Source organism: Gasterosteus aculeatus, chromosome 16 (assembly GCF_964276395.1).
Source record: "Gasterosteus aculeatus chromosome 16, fGasAcu3.hap1.1, whole genome shotgun sequence".
Lineage (NCBI taxonomy): Eukaryota > Metazoa > Chordata > Actinopteri > Perciformes > Gasterosteidae > Gasterosteus > Gasterosteus aculeatus.
The window spans coordinates 18,858,073-18,877,954 of NC_135704.1; the positions used below are offsets into that span (position 1 = coordinate 18,858,073).

The following is a 19,882-nucleotide window of genomic DNA, read 5'->3' on the forward strand; positions in this document are numbered from 1 at the left end:
TTATTGCATAAGACTTTTATTCAACAAAACATGATATTCACACATTTCTCAAAATTCTGCAAACTTTTAAAAAACAATTTCACAGAAAAGGACAGTCATCCCATCAGAGCATCGTAACATTTCCCTGCTGGCCGCGGTATAAATAAGAGGGAGGGAGGAGAAGGGATCACCGGGAGGGACATCTTGCAAAGCAACACACTGCAGGAGAGAATAAAAAACATAATTATAAAAAAAAAAAGCATAAACCCAGGAGACCGTGTGCCAATTAATAAAACAGAGCAAAGATCAAATGGAACATGTTGATTTACAGAGGTACCTAAAAATACTTTCCCACGTACGGCCTAAAGATTTCTGCTTTTTACGAGCACTAGTGAACATTCAGGCGATGCCAAGCGGCCAGTGGAGCCGCTGAAATGTGCACAGATACGTTGCATGCGTAGTCACGCAGGCCCGTTAACCGCTAGCTACCCTCCACCCCCACCTCATTACATGGTGTCCTGGTCCGCTGCTGAACGAGATCCAATCAGCAATAGCCAAGAGATGCATTTGACCCAGCAAGAGGAAAATGAGGTAATAAAACTAAATGGGGAATTACAAATGACTTCATTACTGTGAATATTTAAGGTTAAATTGATTAACTTTGGCGTGTGGAGGGCTCAGTAAAGGGCGGATTCTCTTTCACACACCAGGGGGAGTCGATACAGGCCGGCCTTTAGTAGTCAGGACGAATTAGGCAGCTGTGCGTCACCCATAGAGGAAAGCAAACGGGAGCTTCTGGTTCCATCCCTAGCTTTCATTTTGTAAAGACCAGATTCAATAGTCAAGACATGGAATGGGCAGGATTTCTTCCTAATGGGCATTCCGCATGATCAGACTTCCACTGCCCAGTTCGACACAAAATGAAGGTTGGATTACTGGTTAGAAGGCTGCCTCCAGGAAATCACTAGTATCCAAACATAAAAAAGGAGGTTATTGAAGGCGACCGTTCTTTATTTGCGTTGTTCTTACTGCTGCGAATATTTCAATGTCATGAAAGTTACTTTAAAAAAAGTCATTCTGTATGATCTAGTTCTGCACCACTCTTAATTTGACGTCACGTCATTAAAACGCTGTGCACCGTTTAAGGTGGTAGCTCCAGTGATCCCTCAGGGTTGCAAATGACCCAGCACATGAAATTATACTTGCAAACAAGCTGTTGGGGAAAAAACAAACAAGTCAATACTTACCAAACACACAGAAAGGCCGATGTTAGATCTTGAACCCGAGCGCCCGCATGCAGTCTTTGTGCGCCTCGATCAGGACCGCGCAGCTTTCCTCGCCCTTCTCAATGATGCTGGAGGACAAAAAAAAACAAGCATGATGCCTCAAGAAATATTTTCCCTTTGAGGTAAAATAAAGAGGTCGTCTCTGAACGGTTACTTACCAAGCATCCCGGACTTTCTTGGTCTCGGGACATGCACAGCATGGTTTGAGCGGCTTCTTCTGCTGGGTGGCGTCAGCAGCAGGCTCCTTGCAGGCAGCAGACACGGTCGACATCTTCAGACTGATCGAAACGGGCTTCATGAGAAACAAATTCACCTCAAGTTTCCCGAATCAAAGTGGACTCGTGTCTGAGGGGATCGCAAAGTCAGGCTTCTCAAAGGTGAGTAGTTTTCGTCTTCTTAATTACGGCTGCAACTATTATCAATTTCATAATTTATCGAAAGTGATGGAGGCTCAGTTTCACAGCCGGTGAAATCACAAAAAGACAGTGAGACACTCAGCCGGGACGACTGAATGTTCCGCAAAGCAATTATTCCAACATTCGTGAGAATATTGAATTGAATTAAGATTCACTTGAGTTCAAAGTGATTAAACAAGTTACAATGTCCACATCTCAAACTGATCTTGCAGTTGCAGATGATTTGAGGAGAGTTTTTTGCGTTCTGGGTCAGCTCGCATATATTATAACGTTACACAACGCGGAAGGGGGCCGGACTAACGTAACGTTGTCTTCAATGACGGGACAAACTCACTCTCACGCGGCATGCAGACCCTCACACTTCCAATTCATCGAGCGGTTCACGTTAGGAAGTGAGAGACGGGGGACAGAAGCCCCATGCGCGTCGGTGTGTTGTGCTTCTGCTAGCGTTAGCTAACAATTGCGTAATACGCACGTCAGCTAGCATAAAGTTAGCTAACGACGGCGAACGCAAACGCTAGTTATCAATGTCATAGAAGTTGAATTAGTCAAACAGAACGCGTGGTTTACAAGTTAAAACACCGGCTGGCAAACGCAGCGGGTGATCTACGTTATGTAACTTACTTGAGTTGAGGCCAGCGGCAAGGTAAGAGTGGCTTCACCTTCACAAGTAAACCAACACGGATGGAGAGGGGCTCACGTGTTCAGGCTTTATGCAAATTCATGTGCCTACGAGAGGCAGCGGAGGATTCTGGGAAATGGAGTGTTTACTGTCATTGGCGGGAAACCACCCAGACTAGGAACAAGAGACATGTCGAACTGCTCGGAAAAAATGAGACTAGAGCACCCATGCGTGTACAGTAAGTTTATTAAATGTCTGTTTTGTATTTCTTAGGAAATTGTGTGTTTCTATCGAGCATTTTGTTTTTGACCTTGAACAACTCAATGCCCACTAAGCTAAAACTGGATTGGTTAGCTCAACTAGCATAGCTCAACTAGGTTAGCTTACTGACATTAGCACGTTTTTATGCGTCAAACTCTTAAATCAAAATCTATTGACAGCTCTGGAATTTACATTTTCAAATTGGCAACATTAATATTAGTGTTAGCTTACTTCAAAGTTATTTATCATTATATTGGTTAAACAAAATCCAGCTAGCAAAAACCTTGAATTGAAAATGTGTGGTGGTAATATGATTAAAAATAAACAAGGTATCAGCAATTTTATTATTATTATGCGCGCTACCAGGGATAAACACAAACGTAAAGTTAAACAAATAAGACAAAATAATATTTAAAAGACACAATTTATGAAGGAATCAAATAAAATGCCTTATCAAATACAACATATAACGTTATACTTCGAGTATTACCTTACTTATGAGTTAGTTGCCCCAAGAGACACTTAATTTCCATAGGAAGACACAATGTTGTTCAGATTTATATTTGCCAATTGTAAAGTTGGTCATCAAAATATAAAAACAGACTGACTGTACTGAAATTATTTTTTTTCTTAGAGTTGAAAATATGAGTGGCAAGCATTTTACTAATTTTAACAAACTTTACTGCTCATTATTATTTATATATATATATATACATATATACATAATTATTATTTGATAGGTGACGCAATTAAAAAAGGTGTTGATGCCTCAACTTGCCTTTTATGGACTAAAAACAAAACAAAAAATATCCCGTCCTAAATGTTTCTGATGCATTTATTCAGATGCTCTCACTCATAAGATACAATACGATGAAAATTAATTGTTCTGCCTCGAAAAAATGACGAAGCTTCTGCTACTGCACCATTATTCATGTCTCGTAATATAAATATTCAGCTAAACCTGTCTTAATCTGCCAGATGAGCGGAGAGATGCCACAAACTAGTGCATGATTCTTAATTTAATTTAATATTTGTATCTTATTATATTGTATATAATGTGAATCTTTTTATTCTATTTTCTTCCCTGTAAATGCTGCTGTGATACCAAAATTTCCCTCTTGAGGGATCAATAAAGTATCAATCTATCTATCTATCTATGATCAAACATCTGTCAAACCTCTTTGTCCAATTCTCTTGCAGCAAGTGTGATTTAACATTCAGGACATCGGCCTCGTCAGCACTATTATCTTCCCCAAGGCAATCAAAGTGGGGATTTTGTGCTGCGCAGTGACATCATCGTCACAATCAGCTCATAATGGAGGAGGCCGGCACTGCGACGACTTTGGACGTGAGTTGAAGAACACTGTCTTGTTCAACTCATTTTTAACTGTGTTTTAACTTCAATGTCTTAGTTGGTTGATAAGTACTATTTCTTGTGTAACGACAAAAGCACAAAGCTATTGATATTTTAGCTTCCACTTATATTTAGCCTTGGAAAGGTTTTTTATATCACAGTGAAGTTTTCCATTTGTGTAAATTTTCCACTTTGTACTAGACAGATCAATACACTAGGATGATACAATCAATGCGATAGGGCTGCAACCTAATCACTGTTTATTACATATTATTTTCACTATTTCAATTTCTCTCAAACAAACAATTCCAACAAAATTCCTTTAAATTGAGAAAGGCAAAAGCCCTCACATTCAAGAAGAAAATGCTTTTAAACACATCATTATTTCCGCACTTCAGTGTTGTCTCTTTCTGTAAAATCTATAAACATCTATAAGTCCAATTGATTGCACTTTGCACAGATCATAAAAAATAAAGACTGATGTTAGTCTAAATGTGCATCAGCCAGCAGAATATTGCTCTTTTCTACCCTCTCACCCACCTCGGCAGATATTAAATTATGTGCTGTGAAGTAAAGCCGCTGGTGGGAAGAATGTTCACTCCAGTGGCCGGGGTGTTTCGTGATATGAAAAATGTTTATTTTCTGTCCTCCAATACGGGAGACCTGTGTTTTCATATGTCTGCTGGCTCCACTGTACGTCAGCACAGCTAAGCAGTGCGTAAGCAGAAGCACGAGTCACTTACTCTGGTTGGAGGGCCAGCTGTGTGCTAGATAAATGAGCAAGTAAGCATATTATTCACTTTGCTTCGTGTGTTAGACGTGCTCCTCCATTTGAAAATGTGCTTTCCTGCAGCCTTTAGCTGTGTTCTCCACAGAGTCCATATTATGTGGCACAGATGCGAGTGATATTGAAATGCCCTTGAGATGAACCTATCTGACGGATGCCTTTGATTTGGTGTTTCCTTTAGAAATCTGCCCCCTGAAGGAGGAGAGGTGTAAGGGATAAGTCCTTCTAATCTTCCTGTTTTCAGCAGGCTCTGGGAAAGAAGAAGAAGTGTAAGCACACTTTGTCTTTCTTTAACAGTAGTTCCTCTGCAGCAAATTAGGGCTCAGCAGTATAGCGGTTCAAACGGTACACCGGTATAAGACCTCCGTACGGTATCTCTCACGTACTGTTACGCCGCCAACTGACGTTCGGCAGGCAGCAGAATTTATTTTTTATTTATTTCTACACGTCATCGCGGCGCGCCCAGCGAACGGAGCTCCTTGTCTTACATGTGTTGAGATTGAGTCGTGGTTATAACTTTATAACGACTACGAATAACCCACAACAATCTCTTTAACACCACGACACAACAGCTTGTGACACATAAACATGCAAAAGAGCGATACAGGTGGAACAACGAGAGACCAGAGATGCACCAACACAACTTGGGCCCAAGAGAGGAGTCTGTTTTTGGTTTTGGAAAATCCGCCGAAAGTTACGTTAGATCAGAAAACGATTTATTGCAAAGTCTGTCGAGCCTCTCACTAGCAAGCTAACGAGCCATTAAGCTAACTCGCCGGCCAGTTCCGAGCGAGTTAGCCAGAGAGCGGCAAACAGCTGTTTGGGTAGGCGGCGGTTCTTTTCGGAGTCAATGAATTAAGGTGTTTACTCGAGAAAGCAATACGTCACATACCGGGATACCATCAGAATCTTTCCAAATACCGTAATATGGATTTTTGGCCACACCGTGCAGCCCTACAGCAAACAAGTATTCAGTAATGTAAAGTATATTCCAATTTACTGTCGTATATTGGAGCTATAGACTGTATATAGAGGGGGAGTCGTCATCGTGACGTCCCCATTAGCTTGACGTTAATGGCGCATCTTGTAACAACAATCATTTACTAAATGAACATCATGCTGTATTGAAGAAGACTTGAAACTATAGACCGAGACCATACATTTTTACTATGTTTAATGATGGAATACATCAAGAGAGAGTCATTTTCTCATTAACTTCCTTACAACCAGAGGAGTCTCCCCCTGGTGGATATTAGAGAGAATGCGAGGGAAGCATCTGCTGCACTCGGCAGGACCGGAGGAACAGAGAACTCACATGTACGTCACATACCAACACACAACCCAATGGGCTGGTTTTCAGTGTCGGTTCACACTGTTAAAGTGACTTACGTCGTGTGAGTAATGACACAAGTCAAGAAGGAAGTATAGCGTGACGTTTCCTTGAACCACAACGTATTAACCAAATAAATCTCTATAAACAGATGTCCGACTGACGGGGGGGGGGGGGGGGGGGCAGTAAAACCGCCGTGCGCGGTGAGTGGGCAACTGTAAATGTGAAAACAAAATGCTTGGTGGTCATATTTTTCGAGGAAGAAAGGAAAATATTCATTCTGTGGTAGATGATAGTTTTGACCTCGAACTATTTTCCAAGCAGCTTTATCCTGTTTTGGAAGACATACTTCTGAAAACCATACGACTGCAGCTATGCCATGTATACGTGGGGTCTATTTTCATACCCGCTTCTAGTGTTTTTATGTCTCCACTAACCAGCAGAAATATGCTTGATTAAAACAAAAATAATCTCAGTATTCCTCACATTATTAGACACATCTCATGCACTAAGCTGCCACCGCCATGACCCCTCAGTTAATCCTTCCGTGCTGCCACATTCGTTCTGGGATTTACATTTTTTTTTGACGTCCCAAGCGTTGCAGCAATCCCATTGCAGCTTCCGTTTGGTCTTTTTGTTACATTTTGTGAATCGTGCAAATTAACAACACGGAGGAGCTGACTCAGAGCTGCGAGCACATGTGCAGCAGCGTCCGGTAGCACGGCACCGTGTTTCATTACACCCCCCGGCTGCCAGAGATGGCCCGTCCCGAACTCGTCCCTGCACTCGTCCCTGCACTCGCTGCCAGATGTCGAGTTGGCGTGACGATAACCGCGATGCCCGCACGCACGCAAGCCGTTGTCTTCGGTATTAATGTGAGCTGGACCTTACCCTCTTGACATGGCTTGATTCATGTGGGGATGAGACACAGATACTGAATAGTTGATGAGCTGGGGAGCAAAAGAAAAGGAGCGGAGAGGCGGTGTGGGGGCAGGAGCACAGGAAGGGAGGGAGGGAGCAGGAGAGGGAGCCAGCGAGCGGGCGAGCGAGCAGGCGCGTATCCACTTGCTTCGCTCCACGCAGCTCCAATAAGCCCTGAGGTTTTGGAGTCCTTGATGGAAAATTACCTTGTGACCAAGAGGGAAGGTCAGCACCGGCATCCTCAGACTCCACTTGTCCTCAGCAGCAGCTGCAGCAGCAGCAGCCGGGGGAGGATGGCCTGCGCGTTCGGCTGATCGGAGGGGCGACCGAAGTCGGGTCATGGAGAAAGTAAAAGGTCCCGCCGCCAGATGCACCACGGCCACTTGTGGATGGCGAGCCCTGCTTCTCCCGCAGCTGAACCGGCAGTCGCTGTACGTGTACGGCAGCGAGATGGCCGTGGAGCAGGAGTGCAGGCGGCAGCTGCAGAGCGGAGTCTTTGTCATCCATCCGTTCAGCCTCATGAGGTATTTAATAAATCTGATAGATTCAGGTCAGTCCTGTGGGGACACCAACGCCACTTTTAGTCTCACCGTCTCTTTAAAAGTTCAGCGGTTTCCGCGAGTTTCTACCTGTCTGTCTTTGCTTTGTTTTGCTCCGGGAAATAAGAAGATTATCTTGTTTTGTTAATGCAGATTAGAGCCTAAAAGGTTAGCGGAGTAATTGATTAGTCTTGTCGATAGAAACAATCACCTGCAACTATTATTACAACTGATCCAAAAAAAACTAAACATTTGTTAGTTCCAGCTTCTCAATTTGAGAGAGTTGCGGTTACTTCTTCACAGTTTGGTGAATATTTTTAGGTTTTGCGATGTCTTTTAATCGATAAATCCTCAGCGAGTTGCAGCCCCACTCCGTACAACGTGCTTGTTGCATGAACAATAATTAGCTATAGTCATCAGTTAATTCTGATTATGGTTCGTTGCCCTTTTGCAAATGTAAAAAACTGAAAAAAGGGACCCAGTGTAATTTGTATAAAATACGAGACTACGAAGTAAACCCTAAATATGAACAAGCTGAAAGGACAATTAATAGCTGATAATCGGTAAAGGACAATGAAAAACTGAGCCATCATTTAAGATGAAACAGGAGGATTAAAAAGGAAAAAAACAATGGATCCAATCTTCTTAAGGCATCTGGTTTTGCATTATTGATGCGGTATTGTTATTATTAGCTTGTAAGGTGATCGGAGCGAGTGAAAACAGAGAGGGGATGAAACCCTCGGGGATCAGAGAGCAGAGTCATTCCAGCCCGGCTGAGGAGACCTGCGGTTACCTTGTCACAATATTCAGTGCGCATAAATCAGCTCTGCCTGCAGCGCGACTGTCTTAACGAGCTCCGTCTTTCCCGCCACAATCCAAAGACCAAACACCAGTTCCTAATCTCCCCTGCAGTGTCACACACACACACACACACACACACATATTTCATCCGTCTGCTTTCCTCTCCCGCAGGAGTTACTACATCATGTGCATGATGGCCATCACGTTCCTCAACCTCATCGGGATCCCAATGGAGATCGCCTTCCTGGACGGGAACAGCGGGCTGGCCTGGGAGGGGTTCAACGTGTTTTCTGACACGCTGTTCCTGATCGACGTGGCCCTGAACTTCCGCATGGGTATCATAACCGAGGACAGCGAGGTGAGAGGGGCTCCGCTCTATTTCGGGAGAAGGTAATCCCACGTACAATTCCATCTCTGTCCTCATCTGTAATCTACTCGATACACGAAGGGCTAGATTAACAAACCCCCCCTCCGCCCTCCACCCCTCCGACGCTCTCCTCTTCGGCTGCAGGATATTGGCCAAACTGGCACATGCTGTTTGATTCTATAACAGGGATTATGATGTGTGGCGTAGATGAGAAGTATAACGTTTCCAATTGACTGTCATGCCCGTTCGTACCTTGTGACCTCTATCCTGTAGTGTGTGTTTGCTGTGTAGTCTGCTACAAGCTGTAAATCCATGAGATGAAATAGAACTTTATTCATCCCCAAGGAATTAATAGAAAACATTTTTAAGTGTGGAAAAACAAAAAATAGCAATAAGACAAAACAATAGATACAATAGTAAAAATATAGCCTCACCAGTGCAGAATAGAAACTAGAATGAAATAAAGTAAAAAAGTATTGCTTAGCAGCATGACATTGGAGGACAGTGAAAACGTGTGTTACACATTGTATCTTTAGAGTCATCTTGAGTATTATTTCCTGCATGATCTTGATCTTCGTCTCCCTCCCAATTTCGGAGTTTTAGGTTGAGGTTGAGCGCGGTTAATTATACATCCTGGTCCGCTCTCCTTCGCAGGAAGCTATTCTGGACATCAAGCGGATCCGAGTCAGCTACCTGAGGACGTGGTTCATACCCGACGTCATCGCCGCCTTCCCCATCGGTTACATCCTGCTGTTTGCGGTAATAACGAGCAGAGAAATGTGCCGCCGCCGCGCTTTGCATCCTCACACAAACAATCATGCACGTTGTTCACGGTAGGACACGTCTGCATTAATTAATTAAATACTTAATTGATTGCAGTCTGGGTTCATTATATTTAATAATTATTTTTCAGAAAATAATAAAATGATTAATTTTCCCCTCAGTAATGGCTTTGTTTGGTGTTATTTTCCTCAATGTATTAATGTCATAAAACTGGGATTGCGGTCTCGTACCCAATAATAGAACATTTTGACCTCATCATAACGACAGAAAATGAAGCTGCGACAGGGTTTGTCAGTCCATAAAAAATGAACCAACTATGAACAAATAATTGAAAACGTGGTGCATTAATCTGTGTTTCTTTAGATTTGAGATACTGGCAGGGTAATGAATTATAATCCAGGTAGATTATATAAACATTTAATTATATGTTGCAGAGGGAACTGGATTAAATGTTAATCCTTCGCTCGCAGCAGTATAGTTAGTTTGTATTATTTCCCTCGATTTAAGTGTTTTATATCACTGTATTCACAAACAGTTCTGCACTCTGTCTTTAGTTATTAGTTGTTTGAATTAATAATATAATAACTGAATAACAGGTTCATAAATTATACAGGTATATGTATATATATACACATACACATTTAAAACGCGTCATAGCTTGTTTTCTCAAGTGTATCTTATGGAACTGTGATTTTGGTTTTGTGTTTTTATAATGATCATTTAATTCTTATGACTACTAGTCATACTTTGAGTAGCAGGAGATTTTCACTAGATGATGAACAAGCTGTGGAGAGAGAAGTGTGCTGCGTTATGATGATTATGCATTTTGTTTTACTTTGTTTGTTCATCATGATTTATAAATTAGGAAGTTATGTAACGCTCAGATTCAACGTCACTGTCTAGGATAAATTCTGCAAAATGCAGTTTGGTATCCAACCACAAGTAATATTCATATGTATTTAGGGGATAATTAAAATAAAACCATTAAGGGAACATTAAGGTAAGGGAGTAATATAGGTACGACATATGGAGTAATAATATAAACAATAGCAACACATTAATAAAAACATCTGTATTTGTAGGACTTGCATTACAGCAACGACGACAACCCCTCCAAGACCAACAAGATGATGCGGATCCTGATGTTCGTGCGGATCCTCAGCTTGATCCGCTTGGCTCGGGTGTCCCGACTCGTCAGGTTCTTCAACGAGGTGGAGAAAGTGAGTTCAACTTCCCCTCTTTTTGTCTGTCCTCTAGCTGCGGCTACTTCAACAAACCATAAGCAAAACTCAGCGTATGTTGGAACTAAGCCTTGATGTGGCATGATGTACGTGTGTAACCGCACGCCGGCTGCAGGGAATAAAATGTTTTTCAGTTGCAGCGGCGGAACAGTCTGGCTTTGTTAAGAGGTGGTTTTTGTTTGTTTTTTGCACGCGTTAATCTGTTTACTGTACTAATCCCCAAAAGGCCACAGCGACTTTTGATCCTCCCCACGCTCAGATAATCTCGGCTCGCTCGCCCGTCTCACGTCGGTGCCAGGTCTCGTTTGGTCTCGTTTGGTCTCGTTTGGTCTCGTTTGGTCTCCCAGGTTCTGGTTCGCCCCCTTTTGCATCAGAGCGCTTCGTCTTCTCTTCCTCGGTTCGGTCTTTCTTTTGGTCCTAAAATTGGGATCTTGTTTGACGCCTCAAAACTCTTCACAGGGGATTGAATTTTCTTTAACCAGGTTTGAGTTTGAGTTTGAGTTGAGTCAGTTCTCGTTTACGACGGCAACCTGGCCAAAGACGCTGAATAAATAATTTCTGTCATTTCAACTGCTCGCACTTTTAATTCACCTGCATGTTTATAATATTTAATGTGGTTTGTTACATTTGTTGTCGTTCTTGTTTTTCCAGTGGGAGATTAGTGATAGAGTTACTGTAACTTATTACTTCATACACCTTCATCTTTTCGAGTGAGATCACGTGGCCCCCGTCCCTGTATCTGATCCTGCGATAAGGTAAACCTTTTATCAGTCCTGCAGGGGGGAAGTTCATGTCTCCACGTGTTCTCTTCCAGGTGTCCAATGCCAACCTGGAGGTGGTCCGCCTCTTCTTCCGCATCCTGTCTCTCTTCATGATGATCTTTCTGCTGTGCCACTGGAACGGCTGCATCCAGTACTTTGTGCCCATGCTGGAGGAGTTTCCCACCGACTGCTGGGTCCGAAAGGAGAACCTGATGGTGAGACGGATTCATCTTTGATGGAAGTATAAAGCGTTTCCATTTTGTGTAGCTTTCTACTTCTACTGCACTACACCTCAGAGGTACATGTTGTACTCTTAATCCGAGGACATGTCACAGGACAATGAGTCCTTTCACTGAATGCTTTTACCGTCGCGGGTTGTCAACGAGGTTTTGTAAATGTTGAAAATGAGTCATTAACTTCCTAAGTGATTTGAGCAGTTGCTCAAATGGCTCAAGGGATATTTGAACATTTTGTGGTAATTCAAACATTCATAAAACATTCTGTAGTTGAAATCCATGTGAATATTTGTTGCCGTTTTCAGCCCCAGATCCACAGTACGTCTCATTAATTGTGTATTTTCTTTTTTCCAGAATGCAACGGTGAGCGTGAAGTACTCCTGGGGAGTTTTCCGAGCCCTGTCCCAGATGATCGCCCTCTCGTATGGATCCATGGACGCGCCAACAAGTGAGGATTGTTGATTTTTCTTTGTCCGCCCCCATAATAAGCACAGGTGTCACCCTCTCCACCCTTTCACACTGGCGTCGGTGTCTTGTCCTCCAGATTACGTGGAAATGTGGATCGTCATGGTCAGCATGGTGTCCGGCTGTCTGATGTACACCGTCCTCGTGGCCAACGCCACCACCATGATCGCCAACACCGACCCGGCCGCTAAGGAGTACAAGAGCAAGGTAGGAGAATAAGAATTAAGAAATAAGAAGACAGGATTAAGGATCACTCTACCATGTTTGTGTTGCTCTCATGTCGACAGGGAGAGGGAGAGAATTACTCTTGTGATATTTTTTGTTTATTCAGTATCTCACTATTATACATTATGGCTTGTTTGTTTATTGCCCTGCTGCATATTTATTCAAAATTGTGTCCAAAAAATGGGATCACAATGAATGGAGATGCTAAAAACATTCCCTTCTTTTGTTTTCCAGCTGTTGTGTGTTGTAGCTTGTTGTTATTTTCCTGTTTTGTATGTTATGCTACTTAAACATGACACTTTCATCACAAGTGCTCTACAATGATAGGCCACACAAATGTACGAAAATAATCATCGAAAGTGAAGTTTTCTAACTGATGATTTTAGTTTTAACCCTTAATTTTAAGGATAAAAACCAACACTGATTCTAAAAGGTGATTTCTGACAGATCAAAATGCCATTAAGTGTAATTGAATGCACCTGTATCACGTACGAGCCTAAAGATATATATATATATATAAATAATACAGAGACATAAAATCATTGCAGTGTTTAGTGTTTTAACTGCAAACAACAAACTCAAAGCTGCAGCTGCAAAGATGTAAACAAGAACCTCTCATGACAGTTTTAAACCGCGTCACAGACGCGTGTGTAGACTCGCAGCTTGAGTTGATTCCAGCGCTGTAATGCCGTGTGTCATGTACGTCTGTGACCTCTGACCTCCCACAGATGAGCCGTCTGGAGCACTACATGACCTTCATGAAGCTCCCGCCGGAGCTGCAGCTTCGCATCACCAACTACTACCAGGCGCGCTACGGGGGGAAGTGGTTCCAAGAGAAGGACGTCATGGAGACGGTGTCCTCCGCGCTCAAAGAGGTACAGCTCGGACCTCGATCCGGGTGCTCTGGTGGTTTCCCTTCATGAATTGTTTGCATAACATTCATATATATTTCCATCCGGCCTCCAGCAAATCCTGATGGTGATGTGCAGCCGGCTGCTGAGGAAAGTGCCGATGTTTCAGACAAGAGACGAGAACTTCATCAACGCCGTCCTCTTCAAGCTGGAGTACGAGGTTTTCCTGGAGGGGGACGCCATCGTCCGACAGAACGTCCCCGGCGACCGCATGTTCTTCATTGACCACGGCCAGGTGCTGATGGAGGCCGACTCCTACGAGAGGGAGCTGTGTGACGGAGACTTCTTCGGGGGTGAGTTGGATCCCGAGGCGGATCGAGGAGCATCTGGATTGAGACATTTTAGAGAACCCACAGGGTGCCTGGGTGTCTTTTTCCCTTTTTTATACAAAGTTTCAACCCGATCTTATGTTAATGCCTCTAGATAAGTTTAAGTGCACAACATATTTATACTATCCAACAGGACTGCTTTGGTAAAACAGTAATTTTACCTCTGAAAGGAGACAGAGGGGATGCTGATGTACTGCTGCCTCCATCTGTTAGTCATTTTGTGTTATTGTGTGACCCTGGTGTCAATACGAGTCCCACGATAACACAAACAAGCAGATGATGGTGTTCTTTCACTTTTTGTGAATGGAGTCTGGTGCGTTTAAAGACGTCGGAGAAAACTGCTTCAGTTCCCATCAGAAAGGCTCTTTCAGGTTCTTCACTTTACTGATTAATACTGTTTTAAGTTCAAAAATATGTCCACAGCAGATCACTGGTCACTTTCTCCTGCGCTTGTTCTTCTGTCGACTTCCACTGTAGTAGAATACTGACAGTGGAGAACAACCACACTGAAAAACATCACCACTATCCCTTTAACTCAGGAAGCCGTCTCAGTAACATCTGTTTAACCTGAAGCAAAAGCACAATCAGTGCACAACAATGCTGTTTAAGTTTTGCGCAATGAATCTAATGTATGGAAAGTTAAAACATTCTGAGCCCCCGTTGCGTTTGTTAAAGACCTTTATGTACATTATGAATTAGGAAACCTTTTATTGAGCAGTATCACATTGAGTGTTGTACTTTCAAATATATGTCGACTGGTATGTTCAGGATTATATAATACTAATAATGTGCTTTTTTAAAGGACTTTAGTTTTGTTCTTTTGTATCCACTTTATATCCACATATCTTTTTCTTCTATAATACAATGGAGGTGAATGGAATGGCAACTCAAAGCAAATAAAATACACAGTAACATCTTTCTTTCATAAATAGTGTTTCTATAATCAACTATTTTTTCGGGTTATAGTCAGGTAAAAATATTTTTTGTTGAAGTGTTGACAGAGGTTTTGGCTTCTGTCTCTTCTGAGGAAATTCTACCAGACTCCATTTAAAAAATCGTTGACTTTTAATCCTTCGAGCTCGCTGTCAGCAGTTCTCGCAGAAACAGTCCAATGAAAACAGCTGAGCGCTCGTTGTGTGGATTTCCTACAGTAACGGGGAAAATGTTTCTAGGAAAATCTCTTGCTGTTTTCATTTTACTTGAGCGGGGGGGGAGGGGGGCGGGCTACATTTCAACATCTGGATAATTCAAAGCTATCTGCGTGTTGAGATATCACGAGAGGTTGGTGGTTTGATGAGACGTGGGTACAAAATTAAGCTTAAAGGACTTGTGGACATTTAATATGTTAATTACTTATAATGAGATGTATTTGACATTTTCTGAGAAATGAAAGAGAGGCACCCGTGGATTTTGATTTTTGTCAGATTTAGTGTGATTTTCAGCGTTTGTTGCTTTTTCACATCGCTCACAAGTTTACATAAATACGCAGGAAACATTCCATTTTTTTTAAAACACTGACAAACCAATGTGGAAAAAAATCTATCGCTTCCAATTGGTGGGGGATTTATTTAATTCTCCGGCTTTAAGTGGGAGCGGGTCCTAATCTCCGTTGGCAGCGAACCTCGGCGGCGTTCAGAACTAAGAGGGCCTTCCCGAAAACAACTGGGCCGAGTTATTTAATTTGGGATTAATTGTCTGATCTCATCCCCGTCACGAGGGTCGGCTCGCTCATTAACCGCGCTCCTGTTGTTCCCCCCGGTGTGCACAACAGAGACGTGCGTGCTGACCAAAGGGAAACATCTGGCCACGGTGAAGGCGCTGACCGACAGCCAGTGCTTCTCTCTGTCCTGGGACGACTTCCACGAGGTGCTGGACGGCTTCCCGGATGTCAAGAAGGACTTGGAGACGATGGTGGAGCTGGACACTGAGGGGGGACTCGTGTAAGACCGGTGCTTTGGACCTTTCTTTTTTTTTTTTTTCACCCTAAGGCGAAAAAGGGTGACACAGATGTCTCCTGGACATTTTGTGTGATCGCGTGAGAGACAGCGGCCGGTTCCTCGCGTGGGCGCGAGATAGACGGTTGCGACCTGAGCGATGAGCATTCCGTCAGCTGTACATAAAATAAACGGAGACCAGGACAGTAGAGAAGAGGTCAAACGTTTGATCTATGCCTCCTTGTGGATGCTGCGATTCGGGCCGGACTTGGAAAGTCTCGGACATTTTGGTTTCTTACCAGTTTTATTTTTGTAGTTTTGACTGAGCAAGAAACGCAACCATGTTTGCTTAACTTATTTAAACCAAGGCAAGCTTTAAAGTTCTAACAACAAACACATTTTTGAAGGTTTCGGGGCATTTCTCTGCCTTATTTGCTAGTGAAAGTGGAGAGAAGGTTTAGGTGGAATAACTCGCTGCTCAGGTTATTTGTGGTATGCATCGCTGTCACTCGGCTAATGGGTTGCCCCAGTTAATACATTTCAACAGGGCGGATGGACCCAGTTTGTACCCACGACTAGTGAGCTGCTGCTATATTACATTTATTTTAAACATATTTACAAATCCGTTGTTTCGGTACCACGGACAGCGTCATTTGGTTCACAGCCTCCGGGTCACGTTGCACGCTGCATTCTGTGTAGTGACCAGCAGGGGGCGACTCCTCTGCTCCCATAGACGTCTATGAGAAAATTACTTGATTTATTCTCTCAGTAAATATTGTAGAGTTTATGATCTCAATCTCTAGTCTTATTCAATACAGCATGATTTTCATTTAGCAAAAAAAACACAATTTAAATGATGTGTGATATAGATTATCTGTATTTGATGAGTTCTGCACGCTGAATTCCCTTCCCTTATACAAGCCCACCCACCTGCCCCCCTCTGTTTGCTACATGCATGTTGGTCATTTAAAGAACAAAGCAGATGGATTCCTCCCTTGAATTCACTTCCTGATTAAGATCAAACGGCTCAAACCTCATTCACGATTCATGGCGCAGTTTTTTACGCATGACTTTAAAATCTGACCTGTTTAAAAACAAGTCGATTATCTGACTTCTTGTGTCTCCCTGTTCTAGTACACAAGTTCTCCTGGTGGGGGCTCCTTGATTTAGTTTACATAGTCACGCTTAGTCCCTTAAAAACACAATTGAGACTGCTATCTGACCCTGGACCAGTGGAAACTAAGGAGGCTTTACTGGCTTACTTGGGTTGATTCGATGTTTGCTTGAACTCCAGTTCCACAAAGCGCTTTGTTGGGTGGAGACCATGGAAGTTGTTCTATAACTAGCTCTACTTTGTGAGGCTGCACTCGCCAAACTCGTTGGGGTTCACCCTCTGTTGAGATGTTCCAGCCTAGATTGTGGATGCTTAAGTGAAACCCAAATAACATACTGGGATTTTGCTCTAGAACAGGGGTGTCAAACTTTGGGCCTTGAGTTTGACACCTGTGCTTTAGGGGAAAGCTGAAAAAAAATCATGTCCGTCATCTTTCTTTTTCTCTAAAATTACATTTATTTGGAAGTAGTATTAAACAAGACAGGTTAATGCCACCATGAAAGCAAACAAAAAGGTAAAGCCGAGGCTGTGATGTAGGAAACATCTGCGTGAGGACTGCCGGTTGTTTCCTCGTCTCATCCGAACACGCACACGGTGCCCGAGGCCAGACGGTGCTTGTACTCGTAGAGGTAGTAGGAGGCCGGGGGGAAGTTGCACTTCATCTCCATCCTGCCCGGCACCACGTGGACCGCCACGCCGGACCCCAGCCCCTCCTGCAGCTTGCTCAGCATGCGCGAGGCCAGGTAGCGCCGCGCCCTGCCCGGGTCTTCCTCGATGGAGGCGTACACCTCCGGGGGCGGGTTGGGGATCTTCCACTCCAGGTCCACGATGAGCTGGTGGATGCGGCTCTTGTCCAGCGACGTGGGCGTGTCGCGGTAGCACGCCACCACGTGGGGGACGGGCGGCTCGGACGCCACGGAGATTAAATTGGTAGACTGCTGTGGCTGCGGAGGCGGCGGCGCGACTTCCTTTGTCTCCTCCTCCTCCTCCTCCTCCTCCCCGTCCTTCTCGTCCTCCATGGGTCCCACGGCCGGGTGGAGCATCACCGCCCAGCGCAGCCAGTCGTAGTTCCTCTCCAGGGTCTTCAGGATGCTCGCCGCCGCCTCTTCGGGCGGGGAGCGGTTCTGCACGGCCTCTTGGAGCTGCTCCCGCACATCCCCCTCCGCCTGCTCCAGGAAGTAGCCCAGGCAGCGCCCCCCCTGGTTCTTCATCTTCCTGTAGAGGGCGCCCATGCGGTCGGACCAAGTCTTCATCAGCAGGGCCTGGTCCCTGCCCGTCAGAGACGCCTGCGTGAAGAGGCACAGCAGACCGGTGCCCAGCACAAAGTTAATCTGTGGAGGGTAAACGGGAGGAAAAAGACGAAGGTCAGAAATAGCTCATGACGTGTGTTTCAGCCTGCAGGAAGAACCAGATGGTCGGTTTTGCCACATGAATGATTTTCAAATTTAAAGATGGCCTTTGTAACTTTTTCTTTGCCTTTTTTGACCAACTAATTCCAAAACTTTGGAGCGCCTGGAACTAAAAGTCCATAAGTCCATAGCAAATAGCTATTTGCATCTAAAGCACCAGATAAATTGGGTAAAGCCAAATACATTTAATTGATGATTCCTGTATTCAAAGTATTGACATCTGTTAAGTGATTTGTGGTGTTATTGTTCTGTGTTTGCATCCAACCAGCTAATAAAATAACATTTTATTTACGCTATTCTCCCCCTCTGTTAAACGACTCGGATGGTTTCGGGCCAAATGATGGCCGTGTATAGTGCAGTAGTACCGAGGTCAAAGGTCGGTTCAGTTGGTGACATTTGACTCCTCATAGACTCGGAAAACACATTACTTTGAAGCTTTTTTGGAGAGTCAGAAACTGCTACCCAGGGAATAGAACTGGAACCGGTCCTGGTCCTTCAGTTCTGCCGAGTGAAGCCAAAGTGAGTTAAAGCTGCATTCTGTGTAGTGACCAGCAGGGGGCGACTCCTCTGCTCCCATAGACGTCTATGAGGAGATGACTCTACTTCTCTGTAGTGACCAGCAGGGGGCGACTCCTCTGCTCCCATAGACGTCTATGAGGAAATGACTCTACTTCTCTGTAGTGACCAGCAGGGGGCGACTCCTCTGCTCCCATAGACGTCTATGAGGAGATGACTCTACTTCTCTGTAGTGACCAGCAGGGGGCGACTCCTCTGCTCCCATAGACGTCTATGAGGAAATGACTCTACTTCTCTGTAGTGACCAGCAGGGGGCGACTCCTCTGCTCCCATAGACGTCTATGAGGAAATGACTCTACTTCTCTGTAGTGACCAGCAGGGGGCGACTCCTCTGCTCCCATAGACGTCTATGAGGAGATGACTCTACTTCTCTGTAGTGACCAGCAGGGGGCGACTCCTCTGCTCCCATAGACGTCTATGAGGAAATGACTCTACTTCTCTGTAGTGACCAGCAGGGGGCGACTCCTCTGCTCCCATAGACGTCTATGAGGAAATGACTCTACTTCTCTGTAGTGACCAGCAGGGGGCGACTCCTCTGCTCCCATAGACGTCTATGAGGAAATGACTCTACTTCTCTGTAGTGACCAGCAGGGGGCAACTCCTCTGCTCCCATAGACGTCTATGAGGAAATGACTCTTGATTTATTCCCTCAGGGGATGCTTTAGGGCGGGGCTACATGCTGATTGACAGGTCTACCATACGTATATCTTCAGTCCAAATATGTTCACTTAAGAGATCATCTTTAAAGATATTTTGATTCTATTAGAGGTACTATACCTCAAACTCAAGCTTTATTGTTGTAATTTACGACACTTTATTGTCTTCTGCATTTTTGTCCCCTGTGAGACGCACTGCAGCCCCCCCAGCAGTAAACACAGGTCACAGCTCTGAGCAAGGTCCTCCAGGGTCAGCGAGTTACAGAGGAATCTGAAAATGCGCTTACTTTGATTTTCATCGTCTCATACGTGGGTTTCTGCGTCTCTCGGGCTGTGTTATCACTCAGTTTACTCATGATAACGTCCTCAAGGTTAAAGACACGCGGCGGCGGGTCCTTTGCTCAACCAGGTCACAAGACCCAGAATCAACCATTCAACAACTTCACATGTTTTTGCGAGACTCCGGGCCTGTTTAGTGTCACTTTGCGGTCACTTTTGATCCTTGCGCTCGTTACATGAGTTTAGTTTGAGCCATTTTGTTGAGGTCACTTTGTATTTATTTGTGTCTCTTTGCGGACA

At 44.1% G+C, this 19,882-nt stretch overlaps 3 protein-coding genes across 8 annotated transcripts in view; 1 reads left to right on the forward strand and 2 right to left on the reverse strand.

The window, feature by feature from the left end:
- On the reverse strand, positions 1–2,409 carry cox17 (cytochrome c oxidase copper chaperone COX17). Of its 5 annotated transcripts, none has more exons than XM_040200608.2 (4): positions 2,306–2,409; positions 1,424–1,543; positions 1,227–1,333; positions 1–198 (listed from the first exon to the last, which is right to left on the reverse strand). In XM_040200608.2, the coding sequence occupies exons 2-3, from the start codon at positions 1,534–1,536 to the stop codon at positions 1,249–1,251; spliced, it is 198 nt and encodes a 65-aa protein (XP_040056542.2). In that variant the 5' UTR covers positions 1,537–1,543; positions 2,306–2,409; the 3' UTR covers positions 1–198; positions 1,227–1,248. The 5 variants fall into 5 exon arrangements, with proteins under 5 accessions (XP_040056542.2, XP_040056541.2, XP_077947002.1 ...); XM_040200607.2 differs by having other exon boundaries at positions 1–943; XM_078090876.1 differs by having other exon boundaries at positions 1–943; positions 1,424–1,610; positions 2,306–2,385.
- On the forward strand, positions 2,395–18,362 carry LOC120833487 (potassium/sodium hyperpolarization-activated cyclic nucleotide-gated channel 2). Of its 2 annotated transcripts, XM_040200599.2 has the most exons (13): positions 2,395–2,541; positions 3,765–3,912; positions 4,887–4,974; positions 7,222–7,480; positions 8,468–8,654; positions 9,318–9,422; positions 10,529–10,666; positions 11,502–11,663; positions 12,039–12,132; positions 12,229–12,356; positions 13,103–13,249; positions 13,341–13,578; positions 15,386–18,362. In XM_040200599.2, the coding sequence occupies exons 4-13, from the start codon at positions 7,296–7,298 to the stop codon at positions 15,556–15,558; spliced, it is 1,557 nt and encodes a 518-aa protein (XP_040056533.1). In that variant the 5' UTR covers positions 2,395–2,541; positions 3,765–3,912; positions 4,887–4,974; positions 7,222–7,295; the 3' UTR covers positions 15,559–18,362. The 2 variants fall into 2 exon arrangements, with proteins under 2 accessions (XP_040056533.1, XP_040056535.1); XM_040200601.2 differs by lacking the exon at positions 4,887–4,974.
- Positions 17,095–19,882, reverse strand: part of LOC120833489 (uncharacterized) — a 6,398-nt gene continuing 3,610 nt past the window's right edge. Inside the window, exon 5 of the mRNA XM_040200605.2 lies at positions 17,095–17,993. Coding sequence (XP_040056539.1) covers positions 17,238–17,993 — 756 coding nt within the window. The 3' untranslated portion in view covers positions 17,095–17,237. The remainder of the gene's footprint in view (positions 17,994–19,882) is intronic.

Bases quoted from the DNA above. Each gene is read 5' to 3' on its own strand.
- cox17 (XM_078090876.1), bottom strand. From the start codon at position 1,563: ATGAAGCCCGTTTCGATCAGTCTGAAGATGTCGACCGTGTCTGCTGCC. The intron at 1,334-1,423 runs GTAAGTAACCGT...TTTGTCCTCCAG, and splicing joins AAGAAAGTCCGGGATGCTTG to CATCATTGAGAAGGGCGAGG.
- LOC120833487 (XM_040200599.2), top strand. From the start codon at position 7,296: ATGGAGAAAGTAAAAGGTCCCGCCGCCAGATGCACCACGGCCACTTGT. The intron at 7,481-8,467 runs GTATTTAATAAA...CCTCTCCCGCAG, and splicing joins CATCCGTTCAGCCTCATGAG to GAGTTACTACATCATGTGCA. The intron at 13,579-15,385 runs GTGAGTTGGATC...TGTGCACAACAG, and splicing joins TGACGGAGACTTCTTCGGGG to AGACGTGCGTGCTGACCAAA.